The 17,540-nt window shown below is 39.3% G+C and overlaps 2 protein-coding genes across 12 annotated transcripts in view; one reads left to right on the forward strand and one right to left on the reverse strand.

Moving 5' to 3' along the window:
- Positions 1 to 17,129, forward strand: part of ANKAR (ankyrin and armadillo repeat containing) — a 48,503-nt gene extending 31,374 nt beyond the window's left edge. For 5 of the 7 annotated variants that reach the window (XM_073306141.1, XM_073306142.1, XM_073306144.1 and 2 more), the window contains 3 exons: positions 1,604 to 1,800; positions 15,049 to 15,095; positions 15,626 to 17,129. In XM_073306141.1, coding sequence (XP_073162242.1) covers positions 1,604 to 1,800; positions 15,049 to 15,095; positions 15,626 to 15,900 — 519 coding nt within the window. In that variant the 3' untranslated portion in view covers positions 15,901 to 17,129. Of the gene's footprint in view, positions 1 to 1,603; positions 1,801 to 15,048; positions 15,096 to 15,625 lie in introns of those variants that run through there. The other 2 variants (XM_073306149.1, XM_073306146.1) reach the window with 2 other exon arrangements.
- OSGEPL1 (O-sialoglycoprotein endopeptidase like 1) overlaps positions 1 to 17,540 on the reverse strand; it is a 47,555-nt gene that overhangs the window by 16,303 nt on the left and 13,712 nt on the right. For 2 of the 5 annotated variants that reach the window (XM_073306174.1, XM_073306178.1), the window contains exon 8: positions 15,673 to 16,968. In XM_073306174.1, coding sequence (XP_073162275.1) covers positions 16,866 to 16,968 — 103 coding nt within the window. In that variant the 3' untranslated portion in view covers positions 15,673 to 16,865. Of the gene's footprint in view, positions 1 to 15,117; positions 15,189 to 15,672; positions 16,969 to 17,540 lie in introns of those variants that run through there. The other 3 variants (XM_073306175.1, XM_073306176.1, XM_073306179.1) reach the window with 3 other exon arrangements.

The raw sequence follows: 17,540 nt of genomic DNA on the forward strand, positions 1-17,540 counted from the left end.
CAGCCCTGCAGTTTTCTAGAGTAAAAGCATAAGTACTTTTTGCCTATGCAGTCATCATAGCTCTTGTGGCACGTGCCTTAATGCTGGATCACCTGGTGTCTTGCATACTTCTATGATGCCTAGCTTGATCCATATAGTTACTAATAGCTTGGATACCCTAAGCCTTTGGTTCTTTGGATGAAAGGATATAAAAAAGGAGCCCTAGCTTCTTGTTGATTTGGAGCTCTTTAATGCTTTTTGAACATCTAAAGTGTGCCAGAGCTTTTTTCTCAGATGCTGTGGCTTTGGACAGAATGAAGGGAAGAGTATCTCCTGTGAGGAATGGAAAAATGAATTCACCTTAGGCAAGAACAATTCCAGTATTCTTCACACCAGCTTGTCATCATAGAACATGCAGTGGAATTCCTATGTGAATAGAGCTGCCAGTTCAAAACCTCATCTAGCAGACGTGATGGTGACCAAAAAAACAGATTTTGATGGATAGGTAGAATAGAGATATTGATGTCAATGGCTCAAAAGGGTGTGGGGTTAGGACTTTTAATCCTAGGGGAGGTCCCCATTTGGGAACAAATAGTTTAACCACAAGTTTAGCCAGTCTGATTGCTCTAAGAAACCTGGATTCTTGAGGGTTCTCTGTTAAGGAACCAGAGGATCCAGAAAATAGGAGGTTACTTATTGCTGACACCTGGTGTGGTGTGGAGCTGGGCTGAATTCCATAGTTTACCCCTTCCTGAAGAAAGTCCAGGATATCTGAGATACCAGGATCCTTGGGATTTTTTTTTATGTTCTTCACACCACGAGCTAAACCTAGCCCAGATGGAGGAGCAGCCCTTTAGTGTTGAATCTTGCCTGGAGAAGAGTTCTAATTGCTTTCGAAGATCACTTGGCACAGCTAAGGCTTCTCTCTTAATAGTCAGGCTATCAGTTGTAGATAATTGTAACCGTGCCTCAGTGGGTCACAACTGAGGATGCCAAATTCAGGATGAACTGCTGAGAAATAGGGCAGACACACCCCAAGACTGGTTGCTATTCCCCTTATGATATACCAAACCAGCAACAAAAGTAAACTTCTGTTTCTTTTGGCTAACAAGAAGTCATAAAAGCAGTTTCCTCTGGCATTCCAGTCCTTGTATTACCACTGAAAACACTCGATTTAAAGGTGAGTGGTTCTTTACAACTATTCTCATCAACTAAAAGGTTCTTCTGATCCCAAAGGACCAGCCACACAACCAGGTCAATATATAATGTACATATTACCCAAAAAGCATGCTGATGCCAATCCCTAAAATCTAAAGGTTTATTCATAGAAAGAAAGAAAGAAAGAAAGGTGAGAGTTAAAATTGGTTAAAGGAATCAAATACATAACAATCAATGCAAAGTTCTTGGTTCAGGCTTGTAGCAGTGATGGAATAAACTGCTGGCTTAAGTCAGGCTACCAGTGGTAGACCCAAATTTATCTTCTTTGTCAGGTTGAGAGCTGTGAGCATGCATCCTTGCTCGTTTTGATAATATAGTTGCTTTATTTAATGTGAAGAATACATCTTTGAAATCAGAATTAGAATCAGCCTCAAACCAGTATCAGGGACATTTCTGTTTCTTCTAGGTTCGTATAGCCTCAGCTGGTGCTCTTGGATACTTAACATTTAACCGCACTGCTTATCGCCATCTATTAGTGGAATGCAGGAACAAACCCAAGCAGTTCACACGTCTAATGAATAACCTCAGCAGGGATGCAAAAATAAGCCAGGACTTTGTAAAAGAATTCCAAAGGCAAAGACAAGTGGGGCTGCCTTCTTTAAGGTACCATATGCTGTACATTTATATGGGTGTGTGTTTACTGAAGTTAAAAAATGAAATAGAAATAATTATATGATTTTATATTTAAGGATAAATTTTCCAAATATGGAAGCAGAGGTTTGTATGCAAAAAATGCACGTGCATACAACTAAGCCACTGGTGCATGCAAAAAGATATTTGCTCATGCAAGTGCCTTTTGTGGGCACAGTTAGTCAATTTGCTTTGGCAAAAGTGGGTACATGTATGTGTGAAAGTTGGCCTCAACTTTAAGAAAATGTATCCTTTCTTGTGCACAAATATTTCCTTACTTCTCATCAAGCATAATCTCATGTTCTGTGTATATATATTTCAAATATATATACACTTTATCTCTGCTTTAGAAGATGGTTTCTTTTTTCTCATGTGAAAATCTAGGTGATATACTAGGAACCAGTAACACCACTCTCAAAATATTAATGTAACAATATCATTTGCAAATATCTTAGGCAAAATAGTCAATTGGACAAAATCCAAAGTCATAAGCTTGGGCAAGTTCTGGCAGGACCCTGTGCATTAGCATGAATCAGAATACTGTGCTCGGCACAGGGAGTGCAAAGCAGAAGTTTTACATCCCTAACATGCTTCCCCAAAACCCACAGGTCCTCTATGACAGAAATAGTGGTGGTTTGTTCTGGAGCATGATTTACAAATATTTTTGAATAGATGCAACTGACTCGACACTGGCCCCCTTCACTCTCCACAAATTGGGCAATCTCCTGACAGAATTCATTCCTGGCCAAAATGGGTGTATTTTAATGTTGTTTTTTTAGCATACATATTGGGTTGTGTTCATTGTGGGGCCATTCATGGAGGCAAAATTTAGCTCCTTGTCAAAAAGCTGTACATCAAATTTAAATGCTCTGTTTTATTATTTATATTTATAAAAATTCAATCAATACACAGAGCTACTACAAAAAATTAATGGTAGAATTTAGTAAGTTATGGGCATCTCCAATCCCATATAAAAAACCAAAACAAAATTTATAATTAAGAAAAGACATTCATACTGAAATGAAAACTTAAAAATATAATTTATTTAGAAATCAAATGAACTCAGTTTACTGTTGGTATTACAGTAGCATATTGAGACTCAGTCAAAGGTAAGGTCCCCATTGTCCTAGGCTCTGTATGACTGTAACAAAAAGATGATGGTCCCTGTCCCAAAAAGCTCACAATCTAGGTTTAAGAGCCAGACGAAACAAACGGATGGGCAGGAAGAGAGTGGGAGGACAAGATAAAAGTAAAATAAGCATATTTTGCATAGTAGGTAGTGAGTTTAGTCTGTAATCTGCCTAGCTATATGCAGCTGGTATTGCTTTTTTAAGCTTTTTGTGATGGAGGTAGTTGGAGGACAAGGTGGTGGCTCTGCAGATTATGACAGGTCCCCCTCTTCTCCCCGGATATATAAAGGGGTATAGAAGAAAGTGTACAGATGGTTGTGGGAGAAGAGGACCAATGGATGATCTTTGACAGTTCAGATTAAATGGTTAAAGATATAGTTAAAGATAAATTTGGCTCCGTAATAATCCACCACAAGAACATGTTAAGAGTTAGACTTCTCTCAACCATAGCCCTTTGGGAACAGTGCAGAAAAGAAGACTGTTGCTAGAACAGAACTCCCCTGTAGTTTCAGTAAACCAGTAGTTGACAGCAGCTACTAGCTGCACACTCCTATCCTCCAGTTGTGAGGGTGGAACCTATCTCCCACCTCTACAACATGGGGTTGCAATGGGAGACTATCCCCGGCCCCCCTTACGCCAACTCTGGATATGGGATGGGTTGTGGATATGAGAGAGACCCTACAACTCCTTTCCCTCAATGATAAAAATGAGAAGAGAGAGAATGTTTTAACAAATGTTGCTGTAAACAAGAATCAAAGTTTAAATGCAGGCTCGTTAACTTTCAGCACCACAATGCTGCCTAGTTATCGTGCACCTCTACAAGGTGTATTTACACAGAGTAACAGGAAGCGATGGCCAGGCCCTCATGTGTCAGAAGACCTATGCAAGCCAGCCATGCTAGAAGTTGCAGTAAGCATATTCAGGGAACACTGCTGAAACAGAACTTCTGTGATTGTATTCACTACTAATGTTACAGAAGTGATTTGCTTTTGCTGTATTCTAAACTACTATAAATTATAGCCAGTTATGGAAATAAAAACTGGCAATCCAATAAAACAGTTCTCATGGAAGGTATGGTATGGGACTGTACATCAGTTTATTCTAGCGAATAAACCTAGGACATAATAGGAATAAAGAAAATATATCTGACAAACTATATCCATGGTTACAAAGAGTTTTAGAAATGCTTTTCATAGTCAAACTCTTGCATGAATGATTAGGAACTATAATATCATAACTACATTCAGGCTAATAAAGAGAGAATTCTAAAGGAAACAGAATCAGTAATAGGGTTTGGAATGCTGATAAATACACTGTCTCTTCTGTACAGTGATGCTTCCTTTCAATCTTGTCATTGATTATATTTCTTTTAGAATTCTTTCCCAGAATTACATAAATCACTCAATTCCTAGAATGTATGGTGATAATCTTCCATGTAATTTTTACGTTTCTAACAGCTGTTACGCTTTCATACTTAAACCTAAACAGTGTGATTTGCCTGATGTTAAAACATCCATGTAACTTAATTCCTTACAATTTCATTTTGAGTTCTAAGTGATACTTTAAAGCTAAAAGGAACATTTGAGTAAAAGAGTGCAGTGCTTAAATTTATGTCTCAATAAATAAAATAAAAGCATGCTTCCAGACTGGAATCAGAAAATACCATCCTTTGTTCAAGAACAGACTGTGACATAAATGGAAAATGGATTGAATGAGACTCTAACATTAGACTTATAAGACAACATACATGGAAACAATTTGTAGATGACTTCAACTAAGATTCTGATAGAATCCCCCTCCTTTCCTGGTTTGCTGTGCCTGGCCAATGGGGGCTGTGGGAAGTGGCGCGGGCTGAGGGATGTACTGGCCACCACTCCCGCAGCCCCCATTGGCCAGGGGGCAGCGAACCGCAGCCAATGGGAACCAAGATCGGCCAAACCTGCAGATGCGGCGGGTAAACAAACCGACCGGGTCCGCCAGGGGCTTTCCCTTAACAAGTGGCGTCCCAAGTTTGGGAAACACTGCTTTAAACTAACATGTAACAAATATAAATTAAATATATTATTCCCACACAAAACCCTCCTATGTGGTGGTGATGAGGTTTCAGCCATATATCAATATTTTGAATTTCAAGAATTTTTTAAATTAAAAAAAAAAGAAATTTTTAAGATTAAATTTACAAGAAACACCAAATTCTGAAAGTCTTGAAATTCAAAGTTAAGATAGTCAAACTAGCTAAGCGTTCTGTAATTAGTGTCAATTTTGTATGTTTCTAATACTAAATGTGATGACTTGTTATCACACTGACTTTTGTTTTTAATGTAAATGGTTTAATATAATGATCTGTGTCTAAAGAGACTTAGATTAATAGCTGCCAAACAGAGTTAGAGGCCTGATGCTATGAGGTTCTCAATGCCTTCTGTACTTTGAAGGATTGGGACCTTAAGAACAAGTGGGGAAAAATTGCCTTCAGCATTCTATTTATCTAATGAGGAATTGGTAAAATTATTTTGTGTGTTGTGTATAACACTTAAGGTGATAAAGTGGCACAACCACTGTGGGCTGGATTGTAACTGTACAATCTGGCCTGAGAAAGAGACAGTGTGTAGTTGCACTGCCCCAGGAGCAAAGCAGGAATGGGGATCCAGATCAACGAAGGGACTTAGGCACCTAAACCCCAGATTTAGGTGCCACTGCAATCCATAAAACCCTAGCTCAGCTGCTACCTAACTCCGTAGGTGCCTAACCTCACTCAGTGCCTAAATTTTGGCTGTAAAAGCTTCCTGGGCATCTAAGAGGCTGGGCATGTGCACTGTTGCTTCAGGCAGGCACTCAGGCATCTATCTCATAAGCCACAGCGCAAACATCAAAGCAGGTGAAGACAGGTATTGCCCTGCTTATCTGGCCTGTGGGGCTCAGTCTAATAGGCCTTGCTCTGATCATTCCGCATAAAATAGGTGGGGATGGGTGGGATGGGGTGAGGAGGCCTCCCTTATAATGTTTAGACCAGCGGTTGGGAAAGTCACCTGGAAGTGGGTTTAATTTTAGTTTAATTTCAGTTTAATTCCCCCCTTTGCCTGTTGAGAGAGATCTACCTCAGAATACTTCTCCTCAATCTCTTTATTGAAGCACTTCCACTTTGTAGAATTAGATATTAATTCGATCAAAAAGTGAGTGAATGGCTCTATAGTGCAGTGCTTAAGGCACTTACCTGAGAGGTGGGAAATCCTATTCAAATCCCTTCTCATCAGGCAGAGAGGGGGAACTGAATCATGATCTCCCACTGGGCTAAACATTTTAAGGGAGTACTCCTCCTTCCCCTGATGGTTTTGTGTGGACTTAAGTGTTTGCTGCTCCCTATCTCGGAAGAAACGGCTTAGGTGCCTGACTCGAGGAGAGGGGTTCCCAGCTGTGGATTGCAAGCAGAGAGAGATGCCTTCCTGCAGCGCAGACTGAGGCACCTAACTCCAGGAGAAGGACAGGATTTAGGGACACATACCTTTTGTTGGCATTTTCCATGGGCTATCTTAGGTGGCTCTCTACCTACCATGCTGGCTTTTGTGGATCCCGTTCTCTGGCACCTTTCTACCGGTATTGTATAGCCTAGGCAACTAATCCAGGGTTTATGGAGTCTAGTTATGTTTTCCAGTGCAGACCAATGCAATATCTAAGTCTATTTGTGGATCCGGGTGCAGACTATTACTTGGAGAGCAGGCTCCCCCTTTCCCCCACGGGAGAATTAATTTGCATCAGCACTTTTGTTTGTACAGTATATACCCTGGTCTGTGCTAGCTCTGCTGTGCTGGGTGGCTGACAGATTTGGGTGTGCAGAGCCAAGGCTTTGCCCAGGGCTGGCCCACAACATTTTGGCACCTAAGACGGGGAGCTCAAATGATGCCCTCCTGCCCCCTCGCTTGGGCCAAAACTTTGAAAGGTCTCAATTCTGCCTTCTTCCTGTCCTACTCCTCTCATGGTACTGCTCTGCTACCTACCCCAATAAAGGAGAACTAACAACTTAAAATGCCTTATTCAAAAATTTTAAGTAACACAACTTTCAAACACCTGAACAGCAAATGTAACTTTTCTTGTCTGCATAGTAAACACTGGCATTTTTATCTGTTTGAATAATCAAAGTGGTGCTTTCCATTCCTTCTTGGTTGCAAAGATTTGAACTGCTTCCTGAAGGTCCACAGTCTGGGCCAGCTCTTGCTCTGAGATGGTTACAAGGCCAACCAGCCTCTCCTGTGTCATTGTGGAGTGTAGATGTGTTTTTATTAACTTCAGCTTGGAAAAGCTGCGTTCTCCACTAGCAACTGTTACAGGAAGTGTTAGAAGTATGCACAGAACAACAAAAGCATTTGGAAAAAGGGTGGTTATCTTATTTGTGCACATACATTCCAGAACAGCCTTTGGAGTTGAAATGTATCTTGAAAGGGCTTTCAGTTCATCACCTAAATCACTCGCATCAATATCGTGCATGTAATCATGTGTCAACACTGTCTCTAGTGCCCTGCATTGCTGGTGTAGGTCTTCTTCAGATGTAGTGAGGAGTTTTGGAATATCATACAACATCCCAAATATACTGCTGTGTTCCTTGAGCTGCATGAAACGTTCTTCAACTGACTGTATTGCACAATCTAGCACTTGGTTAAAGAATTCAACTTTGAATTGTTGTTTGGGGTCTCTTATGGGATTATCCCTTGCCTCATAATCAAAATGTCATCTTCGGTGACATTCTTGAATGGGTGGGAAAATACCTTCAGTGTGAAGTTCCTCTGCACTCTTCAGAACATTTTGAAATCCCTCATCTGACCGGTAAGCCTGTAGGTATGACTTTGCTTTGTCCAATTGTTTCATTGCTCCAGATATATCAAGGTCAACATCTTTGAGTCTCTTGCTTACAACATTTATTTCAAACAGTATGTCATGCCACAACACTAAGCCACACAGAAATTTGAAGTTATGTATGTTTCTGGTGATTCCATTTCCCTCTGCCACTGTTCTCCCATGAACAGTTCCTGTCATAGCATTATCCTCCATAATGGCAACTATGGCATCATCTATCTTCCCAATTTGGTGTCTGATAGGCTTTATCGCCTCCAATTGACTTTCCCATCACGTGGCACTCAGTGGATTGGTGTTGGAGCAGAGAGCAGTTTGGAGGGAAGCAGAGGAGAATTTGGAGAAGTGCTGTGGGGGGGCTAAGAAGACCAAGACCCTAGGTAAAGGGATGCCTGGTTTGTGCAGAGGGAGGGCAGGAAACCCCACAAGCTGAAGGACAGGAGAGGGAAGTAGTCCAGGGGAAGGAACTGCTAGTTCAAGAGGTTTACCGCTATCCCTAGGGCCCCTGGGCTGGGACCCGGAGTAGAGGGTGGGCCCAGGTCCCTCCCTCTCCACTCCCCTCCTCTAGGACACTAGTGAGGCAGTTCAGGGGTGAGAAACGGTGCCCTGAACCCTCCCCAAGAAGAGAAAGCGTGAGACCCATCAAAGCAGTGCCAGCAATTTGCCACAGTACATTTCTTGGGTGGTGACTCTTCTTAGATGCTCCTGGAGTACAGCGTCAAACTCTGACATCAGCTCCACAATTTTAAGAAAGTTTCCACTTTTTGGCACATACAGCTGATCTGAAGTGCCACGCAGTGCTAGGTTTTGGGTAGCAAGCATTCTCACCATGGCAATGAGCCTTTTCAGAACATTTTGCCAGTAAAGAGATTCTAATGCAGTCTTCTCTTGATGCTGATCATCTATGGTGGCCTTTAACCTTAGTCTCATCTCAAGCTCTTTCCACCTATGGAATGCTCTCTGGTGATTTTCTGCCTTCTCATGGCATACCAGATTTCTAGTCAGATTTTTCTAGTCCTTTGTTCCGGTAGAACCCAATGTGGCTGGAAAATCAGACTGGAAGAATTTGCAACAAAAACAGTATGCAGCATTCTGGGTTTTTGAGTACATGAGCCATGGCCTCTCCACTTTGTCACCATTGGGGATTTCACGCCAGTAATGTGTTGGATGGAAACTTCTATTTTCATTGTCTTTGGGGAACATGAAGTTTTTCACTTGCTGTGGCCCATGCAGTACAAGGAAGTCCCTCAGGCTACTGCTCAAGTGGGTCCACAGTCCTGGATCATCTAGACTTAAGGAACTAAACTCAGCAGCAGCTGTTCCTTGCGACTCCACCACACTCTTCTCTTATCTACACTGTTTTCAGGAATGTGCATGGTTACATCCATTTGAGATGGAAATATGGATGCTGCAGTAGCTGCCAGGTCTCGTCCACTCTGACTAACCGGAAGATCATGCATCTCCTCACCACTCTCCTCCTCACTGGGGCCGGAAGTCTCACCGTGAACATTTGTGTCTATGTATCTCAGGGCTGCTCCTTCCTGCTTAGATAGAAAAGCTTCCTTTGCTTGCTTGCTTTTTCTGAATGCTGCCCCAGAGGGGTGTTTTCCTCTTTCAGTCATGACTGCTGTTCTGTGCCAGCTATAGTGGCTCTCAACACTCAATTGAAGGGGACAAATAAGCAGGCTGGTAGTAGGGCCTGAGTGAGGGAAGATATCAGCGTGTTAACTGGCTCCTACTACTTCAGTTGACTGCCTGTTCTCCTCAAGTGGGTTCAGGGAAGCAGCAGGAAAGAGGAAGCTTCCTGAGAAGCTGGTGTTAATCAGTCCAAGCTCCTCGGGGTGCTAGAGAGGTACATAAAAGGCCCCTCCTCCTCTCTCCCTGCAGCTCCAGAAGTACTCTACAAAATTTCTTCTCCATAAATCACCTATTATAGTTTTAACATCCTTGAATAGTTATTGAATTTTCTTCCAGCATATCCCTGCATCTAAAGTAGCCACAAAGTCAGTATATTAAGGTGTGTTTAAGGTTCCCAATATATTATTCCAGTTTACATGTAATTTCTGCACACCAGTTGAAGTGAAATTGGCCAGACCTGCTTTTCATCTACACAGGTATAGGAAAGAATGACTTTAGCCAGGAGGATAAAACAGAGCCTGAAAGTTTCATTTAGAGGTACGGTGATGAAATGGGGGTTAATAGTGAGCCATAGATTTTACAACTCCAAGATATACCTTTGAGCATAGTAGTATATACAATAATTTATCTTTATTCTCAAAAAAACCCTGACATTTCAAAGATCTTGGACTACACAAATTCCAGAAATGTATCCAGATGACACAGGCACAGATCTTAAAACAAACATGCATGCTTTTGTGTGCACCATGATATACATGCAATACATATAGTGTATATGCAAGTTGAGTTTGCAAGCATGCAAAGATATGTGTAAGCAGAAATCTGTGACTTGCACACAATGGGTATTTTTGCATGGGCACTTTTGCTCAAGTTCTTTTCAGAATTTTTCCAGACTCTCTCTGAGACAATAGTAATATAACCTGTTTAAAAGCATGAGTTTCAAGCTCCTCAGCCTTCAACTATGTTTACAACTGATGCAGATGAGCTGGAGAGCAGACCTAAAAGAACCCTTGATGTCCTTACAAGTCCAGGCTCCATGTGAACTGGGGAGGTCAATCCTAAATATCTTCTCATCAAGAACACATGAAAGCCTGCATTCTTCAGAATATTTTATCTCAATTGGAATGTGCTCAATTAACTTTATAAATCAGGCAGGAGTCACTGCACCGAACACTGAAATGCAGCTACCTGCAGTATTAAATCTACAAAGGAATTTTAGGTAGGCAGAGTGTATTTGTCTTACACTATCACAGGTGAGATACATGATCTAATGGTCCTTTCTGGCCTTCAAGTCTGTGAATTGTAGAAATACCAAAGCAATAAACACCTGACATATTTGAAACATGATATTCTCACAGATAGCTCAAGTTGTCAACTTTGCACGTTTTGCCTGTTTGGCTACTGCAAAAAACTCAAACTTTTATTTTGAAGCTGTTTTTCTGGGATGATTTTGTTTTAAGCCAGAAAAATTGGTCTTCCCTTCAACATTGCTCAAAACCTCCTGTAGGCTATTTACTACAGGGAAATTGACCTCCTCTCTAAGGGAAATTCTTTATCATTAAGTAAGAGCATCCATATTTCCTCAGGTACGTCAGCTGCCTCTATCCGGCCACACAGATAAAACAGTGTTAGTAGCCACATTTAAATGTAATTGATCCACTTTTATTAAAATAAATTGCAGTGACAAAAGGTTTTCTCAACCATTAGACTCAATCTTCAACAATCATTAAGGTGGAGCAAAAACTCAAACATTGATGTGGGGGGGGGGAAGAGAAAGAGGGAACTGAATAGCCAAAGAATAGCACAGGTCAGACAGTCTCCTATGCTCCCACTAAACGCTGGCGAACCCGCAGCTTCAAAGAGGGAGAGTAGCTGTCTATTGCTTCTCTGGAATCTCTCTCAAAGCAAGACATGAAGGATACTTAACTTAGTGATGAGATCATATGGAACTGACCCAATATGTATGAAGTCCTTTTTCACTTACGTTCTGTGTTAAGTGGGATCACATGTAGATATTTCCTTTTCTTGTCAGTCTAGGATTTGTGTATGCTGAGGTAGTTTCACTGTAACTCCCCTGTCGCTTTTCATCTTTGAGCATCTCTTAGCAGTGTTATTTGTTCATATTTTTATAAAGCACATCCAGTATTCTGTGCACAGTACAATTTTAAAAAAGATTTTAAGGAGTCCCAAATAACACTGACATGTTTAAAGGACTAGAGAGGGCTATTGGTGCATTGTTCCAAATGCTTTGCATTGCCACCTAAAAAGTCTGCAAGCCTTAAGCATTTTTTTGCCTGCTTACTCCTGCAAAATCTAAACCAAGATAGGATAAATGAGTAAGTCTTCTACATATAGTTTTGTAACATTACAGAGAGTAATTGTTTAGTCTTTTAGAGATAAATTCTCTGGTCCAGGTAGGAGCAGAGTACGGCCTTGAACATACTGGTATCAGTATAGTTCCAACGCAGAAGTTTGGGACGTTGATGTAGAAAGCCAGCAATGGAAGTCTGCAGCCCCTATACCTTGCAGAGAACAGCTCTGCAGGGGTTTCCTCAACCTCAGTATGGAGAAGGTTTTGGTGGCAGTGGTATGCCTTGTGGATCTGCAACAACTCTGGACTGCCAGGCAACCTCCCGATGCAGAGTGAGGTACTATAGCCACTGGAAGAACTGGGGCAATTGTGGAAAGGTTCTGTACTCTGCCAATGAAACAGGTTTCTCTTTCCTGATTCTTCCACTTACTTCAACTGTTCACTTGGAGCAGGATTTCCCCTTTAATCTCAGAGAGCCCAATCCTTCAGTTGCTTTGTATGCAGAACTCCCACTGAACTCAGTGAGCTTTGTATGCAGATAAACTGCAGGATTGGACCCTAAAGAAAGTAATGTATACACACAGGATTCTTGCCTGTAATTGTAATTCTCTGAATGTGGTATCCTTTGTGAATTTATGCTGATCATCTCACCTCTCCTTCAGAATTGTAATAATGTTGCAATAAAGGACTGACCATTATGCTCTCTAATTCACACATGAAGCACCTGTAACAAGGATTTATTAACCAAATTCTAGACTGATGTCACACGTCTTAGTTCCATGACCAAAAGTAGTGAACTAGAGAGTGATATGGGTAAGCCACAATCCTTTCTTTTATTAAAAACTATGATTTTTGAAATGTGTGTGTATTTTAAGATATAAAAAGAATGGCTGGGATTTTTTAAAAATAGCTCATTACTGGCCTAATTCTCCTCCCATTGATGTCAACGGGACTTTTGCCACCTTACACATATATTTGTGGTGGTGGTGCTATAAAGTGCATGTATGTAAGTTTTAGATGTTATTAGTGAGTGGTAGAACTGTAGGTGAACCATACAAATCTTTCTTTAAAAGTGGCCATAAAACTCTAACACCCATAGTGTCATATTTTGAAAGAGTAAGAGAATGCAAACCTTGTTTAAGCTTTATTTTTTATTGTAAATCAGTTCCATCTGGTAAGCTTTAAAGTAATCTTTTCTGTATGACTTATAACCCAGTAGATAAAGATTGCTAAATTGTCTTGTTTGCAAAAATAAAAAAAGGGCATCTGGTCATAAGAAGTCCACATTTATTTTTAATGTTGTTGAATGCTGATGGATACATGCTGAGTGGCTTCCGTGTTTGCTAGGCTCTTTGCAATAAGTTATCTGTAAGGCCCATTTTCTGTATGTTGATGCCAGCATAAGACCTTTTCAGCAGCGGAACGTTAACATCCTCTGAAATGGTCTTGAATCTCTTTTTTTATATATGTATTTTAGAGTATCATGGATTCACAGTGCAAGTGGTACACCACAACTAATATATATATTTTTTAAACTGCTTGGTTAAGTAGGACCTTTTCAAACTGACATTAGCCTAAATATTACCTAACTCTGACCTGATTAGACCATGCTGTCAGAATCCAAGGTGTATTTTATACCCGATTTGCCTGCAGACCTCCAAGGAAGGTGCTGTAAGGTGGGGTAAGTAAAAATTGCAAACCAGAAAAATCAACTATAAGGCCAAGGGGCCTTTGCTCCTTTTAGGTCAACATGCTATCTGAAGGAAGACTGATGTTCCAGAACTCCAAGATTTCACCTCTGAGGAAGGAAATCACATCACCAAATAACAGGCTATACCAGCCTTTGACAAGTCTTCCTGTACCTGAAAGTCTGCTGGTACTGTCTCAGCAACATTATCCTCTGGCTTCTCATCTGCAATTCTAGTTTCTATGTCAGAAAAATTCAGAAGATTGTGAGATCTTAAGAGTTCACATACCCCATTCTCTTAAGTATCTAATTTTTCCCCTTTTGTTTTTATTTGCTGGGAAACATCCCATCCTTTTATTTTTTTAATTTTAGGAAGTGGCACTGTGGTTGTGTACATGAGCATCTGTAAAATCCACACAGAGAAGGCACAAGAAAAAAAGCTCATCAGGTTTAAACAACTCTAAACTCTGCCTCATAGAAATACTTGTGTTCTGTATTCTGTGTACTAAGAATCTTAAAATTGCCGGTTGTAAACTGTTAATCAGAAGTTTGACAACTCCTATTTATCAGAATGTTCTATTAAGGCCTGTTATTATCTGTGTTGGAGGGGGGAAGGAAGGGGTTATCCACCACATAAGAATTGAAATATAAATTTTAATTGGGTTTGAGATTGTGGTGTATACATTAATCACTTGGTTTCAGTATAAAATATTCATCCAAGTCTAAATTCATATTTCATTACCTCTGGTATAACTCTTTAGTTGGGGGTTTATAACTAAACAGACAGCTAACCTCCTTAGAATACTTCTTAGGACTTATGAGGTTTGATTAGTAGTTGTATCAATCTAATGATTTAACTAATCTGATAATTTGATTTTAATCCAATATTACTAATTTATTTATTTGATCTTGATTTGATAACAGTATTGCTTAGTTTATTTTAGTAATATTGATGGGAGTTTAGTTTTATTGATATACTTCCTTGATTTTATTTTTTTGTTAAATTTACAAAGATGTAAAAAAGGATACTGAATCATATTTCTTTCAGTAAGTGACATGGGCCAGAAGCATTGAGAATTCATATAGATATCAGCACATCCACCTAGGAGTCTAACGAGCACCCTCTTAATTATCCTTTGAGTTTAATTTTTTTTTTAAATTCTCACAACAGTTAATAAGCAGCTTTAGTTAGAGAATCTCAAACTACTTCGCAAACAGTAGTTAAGTCTTTCAACATCTCTGCGAGATTATTATAATATTGACTTTTATAGACAAACTGAGGTACTAAATTAGTAATTAAGAAGTATTTGTAACTTTTTCTGATACTGGGATTTTAAAAATGTTTATATGCCTAGATATAAAGATATTAACTTCAAAGAAGCTACTCATGTGCTTAAAGCTAATCATATATGTGTTTACAGGCCAAAAATCTAATATATTTATCAATGCATATTAGTTAGAACTCAAATGAGTTTGATTTTTGTGAATTCATAAGAAATGCTGAAAATATATTTAAAAAAAAAATACCCAGGGCCTTCATGTTATTAGTCCAAGGAAAAACCGAAGTGCTTTAATGATCATGAATTCCTAAATTGTTAATATTTTATTTATAGTTTGGAGATAAATGGAGGACCACCTGCAGTTCCAACCTATACTAAAGGTATATAATGTATTTAACTTACTTTGAAGTTCACAGATGAATTAATTAATTAGCTGTCAACACATCCCAAGAACAGGGATCTGCAGAAACACTCTGCAAAAGACAATTAATTTTATTCGTAGTCATACATTTAACTTATTTTAGAAATTACCTCCATAATGAAGCTACATGTACTGTATGCCATTTCCTAACTTTGAAACTGTGGGCAGATGACTTTAGTTAGAATTCTCAATTTTTTTAATTTAGCTAATTAGTTAGTATTGGTAAATGTAAGGAACCTATAAAAGTTTCTGAGTAGCAGCCGTGTTAGTCTATATCTATAAAAAGAAAAAGAGTACTTGTGGCACCTTAGAGTTTCCGTTACAAATGTAAAATAGTTACTGTTTGTCATAGGTGGCCTCAACTTAACTTTGTGGTCTTCTCTTTTTTAAAAAGCCACAAATATGCTAGGTCACAATGTTCAAGGACATTCACTCAATATTCTGTGATGATATAAATGTAAAACAAATTACACTGTTTTTATTTTGCAGAGAGATCACGAAGTAGTAGTAGTGGTAGAAGACAATTGAAAGCTAAATTTCATCCAAAGGACTCTCTTCTTTTAATGCCTACATCAGCTCACTTAATGGGAAAACTCAGAACTACAGACAAACCCCATAGCCGGACCATGGGACTTCATTCATTTGCACATGCAACTTCAGACATCACAAAAGTTTCAAGACCCAGAATTTTTAATGTCAGCAAGCTCCAGCTTAATTCACCAGGAAAGAAAGCTTCAGTCCAGTGCCAACAAGGTAGCAGATAAGTATTTGTATCCATGCAACATCCTGTAGGTTTGGGAATAGTCTTTCAAAACAGAATTTCATGATGTCTGTTGCTAATACACAGATGCCTAATTTTGGAAACCTGAACTCTTTTCAAAAGAGAGTTGTGTGTGGGATGGAAGGAGGCGGTCTGTCTGTGAAGAATTAAATTTGCTGCAGTAGTAAAGAATAAATGCATTGGAAAATACATTTCAAAATCATCACAGGCATCAATTAAGGCTATTGTGTGCAGGTTGTTTTATATTTGGGTGAATTTAAGCTTCTATTTCTAATCATACAATGCCTTCTGTTACTAGATACAAGAGCTGCAAAATAGCTGCTACACATACTTGCATCTTCTATCTTCAGATAAGCACTCTCAGACTAATCTATATCCACTCTTATGGGTAAATTTTTAAAATGTTGTGCAGAGTTTTAAAATCAATGGATTCATGTAGCCAAAATGTTGAAGTGCTATGAAAATTTGCCTCTATAAAATAGGGCTTTGGAGCGGAGCCCGGAGCTGGAGCGCAGAGCAGCTCCAGAGCAGTGGAGCTGCAGGTTTTTGCCTGAAGCTGGAGCAGAGCTCCAAAGCCCTGCTATAAAATGTTGTTCTGTGTTACAAAAGGATATTTGAGTATATAGTTAATAATAATTAAGGCTGATACTTTTCACTTATCTTGAGATCTTTAACTGAGTGCTTTCCAAAGGTAATTATTGCACTATTAAATTATTCCTATTTTACACATGGGAAAAATAAGGCATATAAGTCTAAGGTCATGCAAGGAGTCAGTGGTATATCAGACTAGAATAAATCTCCAGACTTCCAGCTCCCTGTTCTAACTACTAAATAGCACAGCTGTCCTTAAGGGTGCTTATATCAGTCAGATACATCTTAGTAAGAGGAGACTAAGAAACGTAAACATTTTAATAATAGCCATGAACAATAATTCCCAAACTGGATGTGTTATAAGTTGATAGTTTCAAGTTCATTTAGGGAGACTTCTAGACTTGGTACCTTGATGGCAACTTCTCCGACTTGTTCTGAGATATCAATTCCAAGAGAAGCTCTATAATATAACAAGCACTGTATTATTTATTTTTTAACAAACAATTTTTTATAATTATGGCAATAAAGTTACACATCTACTCAACTACGAAGCTACCTATTTAAAGTATTTAGCATTATGAGAGAGTATTCGGTGCTTGACTCCTGTGAGCTTTATACAGGCAATGAAGATTTGTACATATATCTATACAGCACCTTCTTTATTTTATTTTGTCCAACTTCCCGTTTATGAAAGTTTCCTTGTTCATAACATGATGATGTACATGAGTTTCACCTAACCCATAATGTTTTTATAGCATTCCCCTTCACCAGTGACAGTGAGTAAAGTATTGCAGGTTCTTACCTTCCATATTAATAGCTCAGTACTGTCTACTAAGTGTCTCGACACAAATGATCTGCCCAGAACAAGAAACATGTTATCTCTACCCAGAAATGTGATCTCTATGCATATGCACTTAGGCTTTTATCTGTCAACTCATCTTTGAAACATAAAATGAGAGTCCTTTCAAAAGTCAGTCTGTTAGCAAAATAAACCAAACCTCAGCCCAAGTGAAATTAAAAGGGCAGCACTGT

This window comes from Lepidochelys kempii, chromosome 11 (genome assembly GCF_965140265.1).
Source record: "Lepidochelys kempii isolate rLepKem1 chromosome 11, rLepKem1.hap2, whole genome shotgun sequence".
Taxonomy (NCBI): Eukaryota; Metazoa; Chordata; order Testudines; family Cheloniidae; genus Lepidochelys; species Lepidochelys kempii.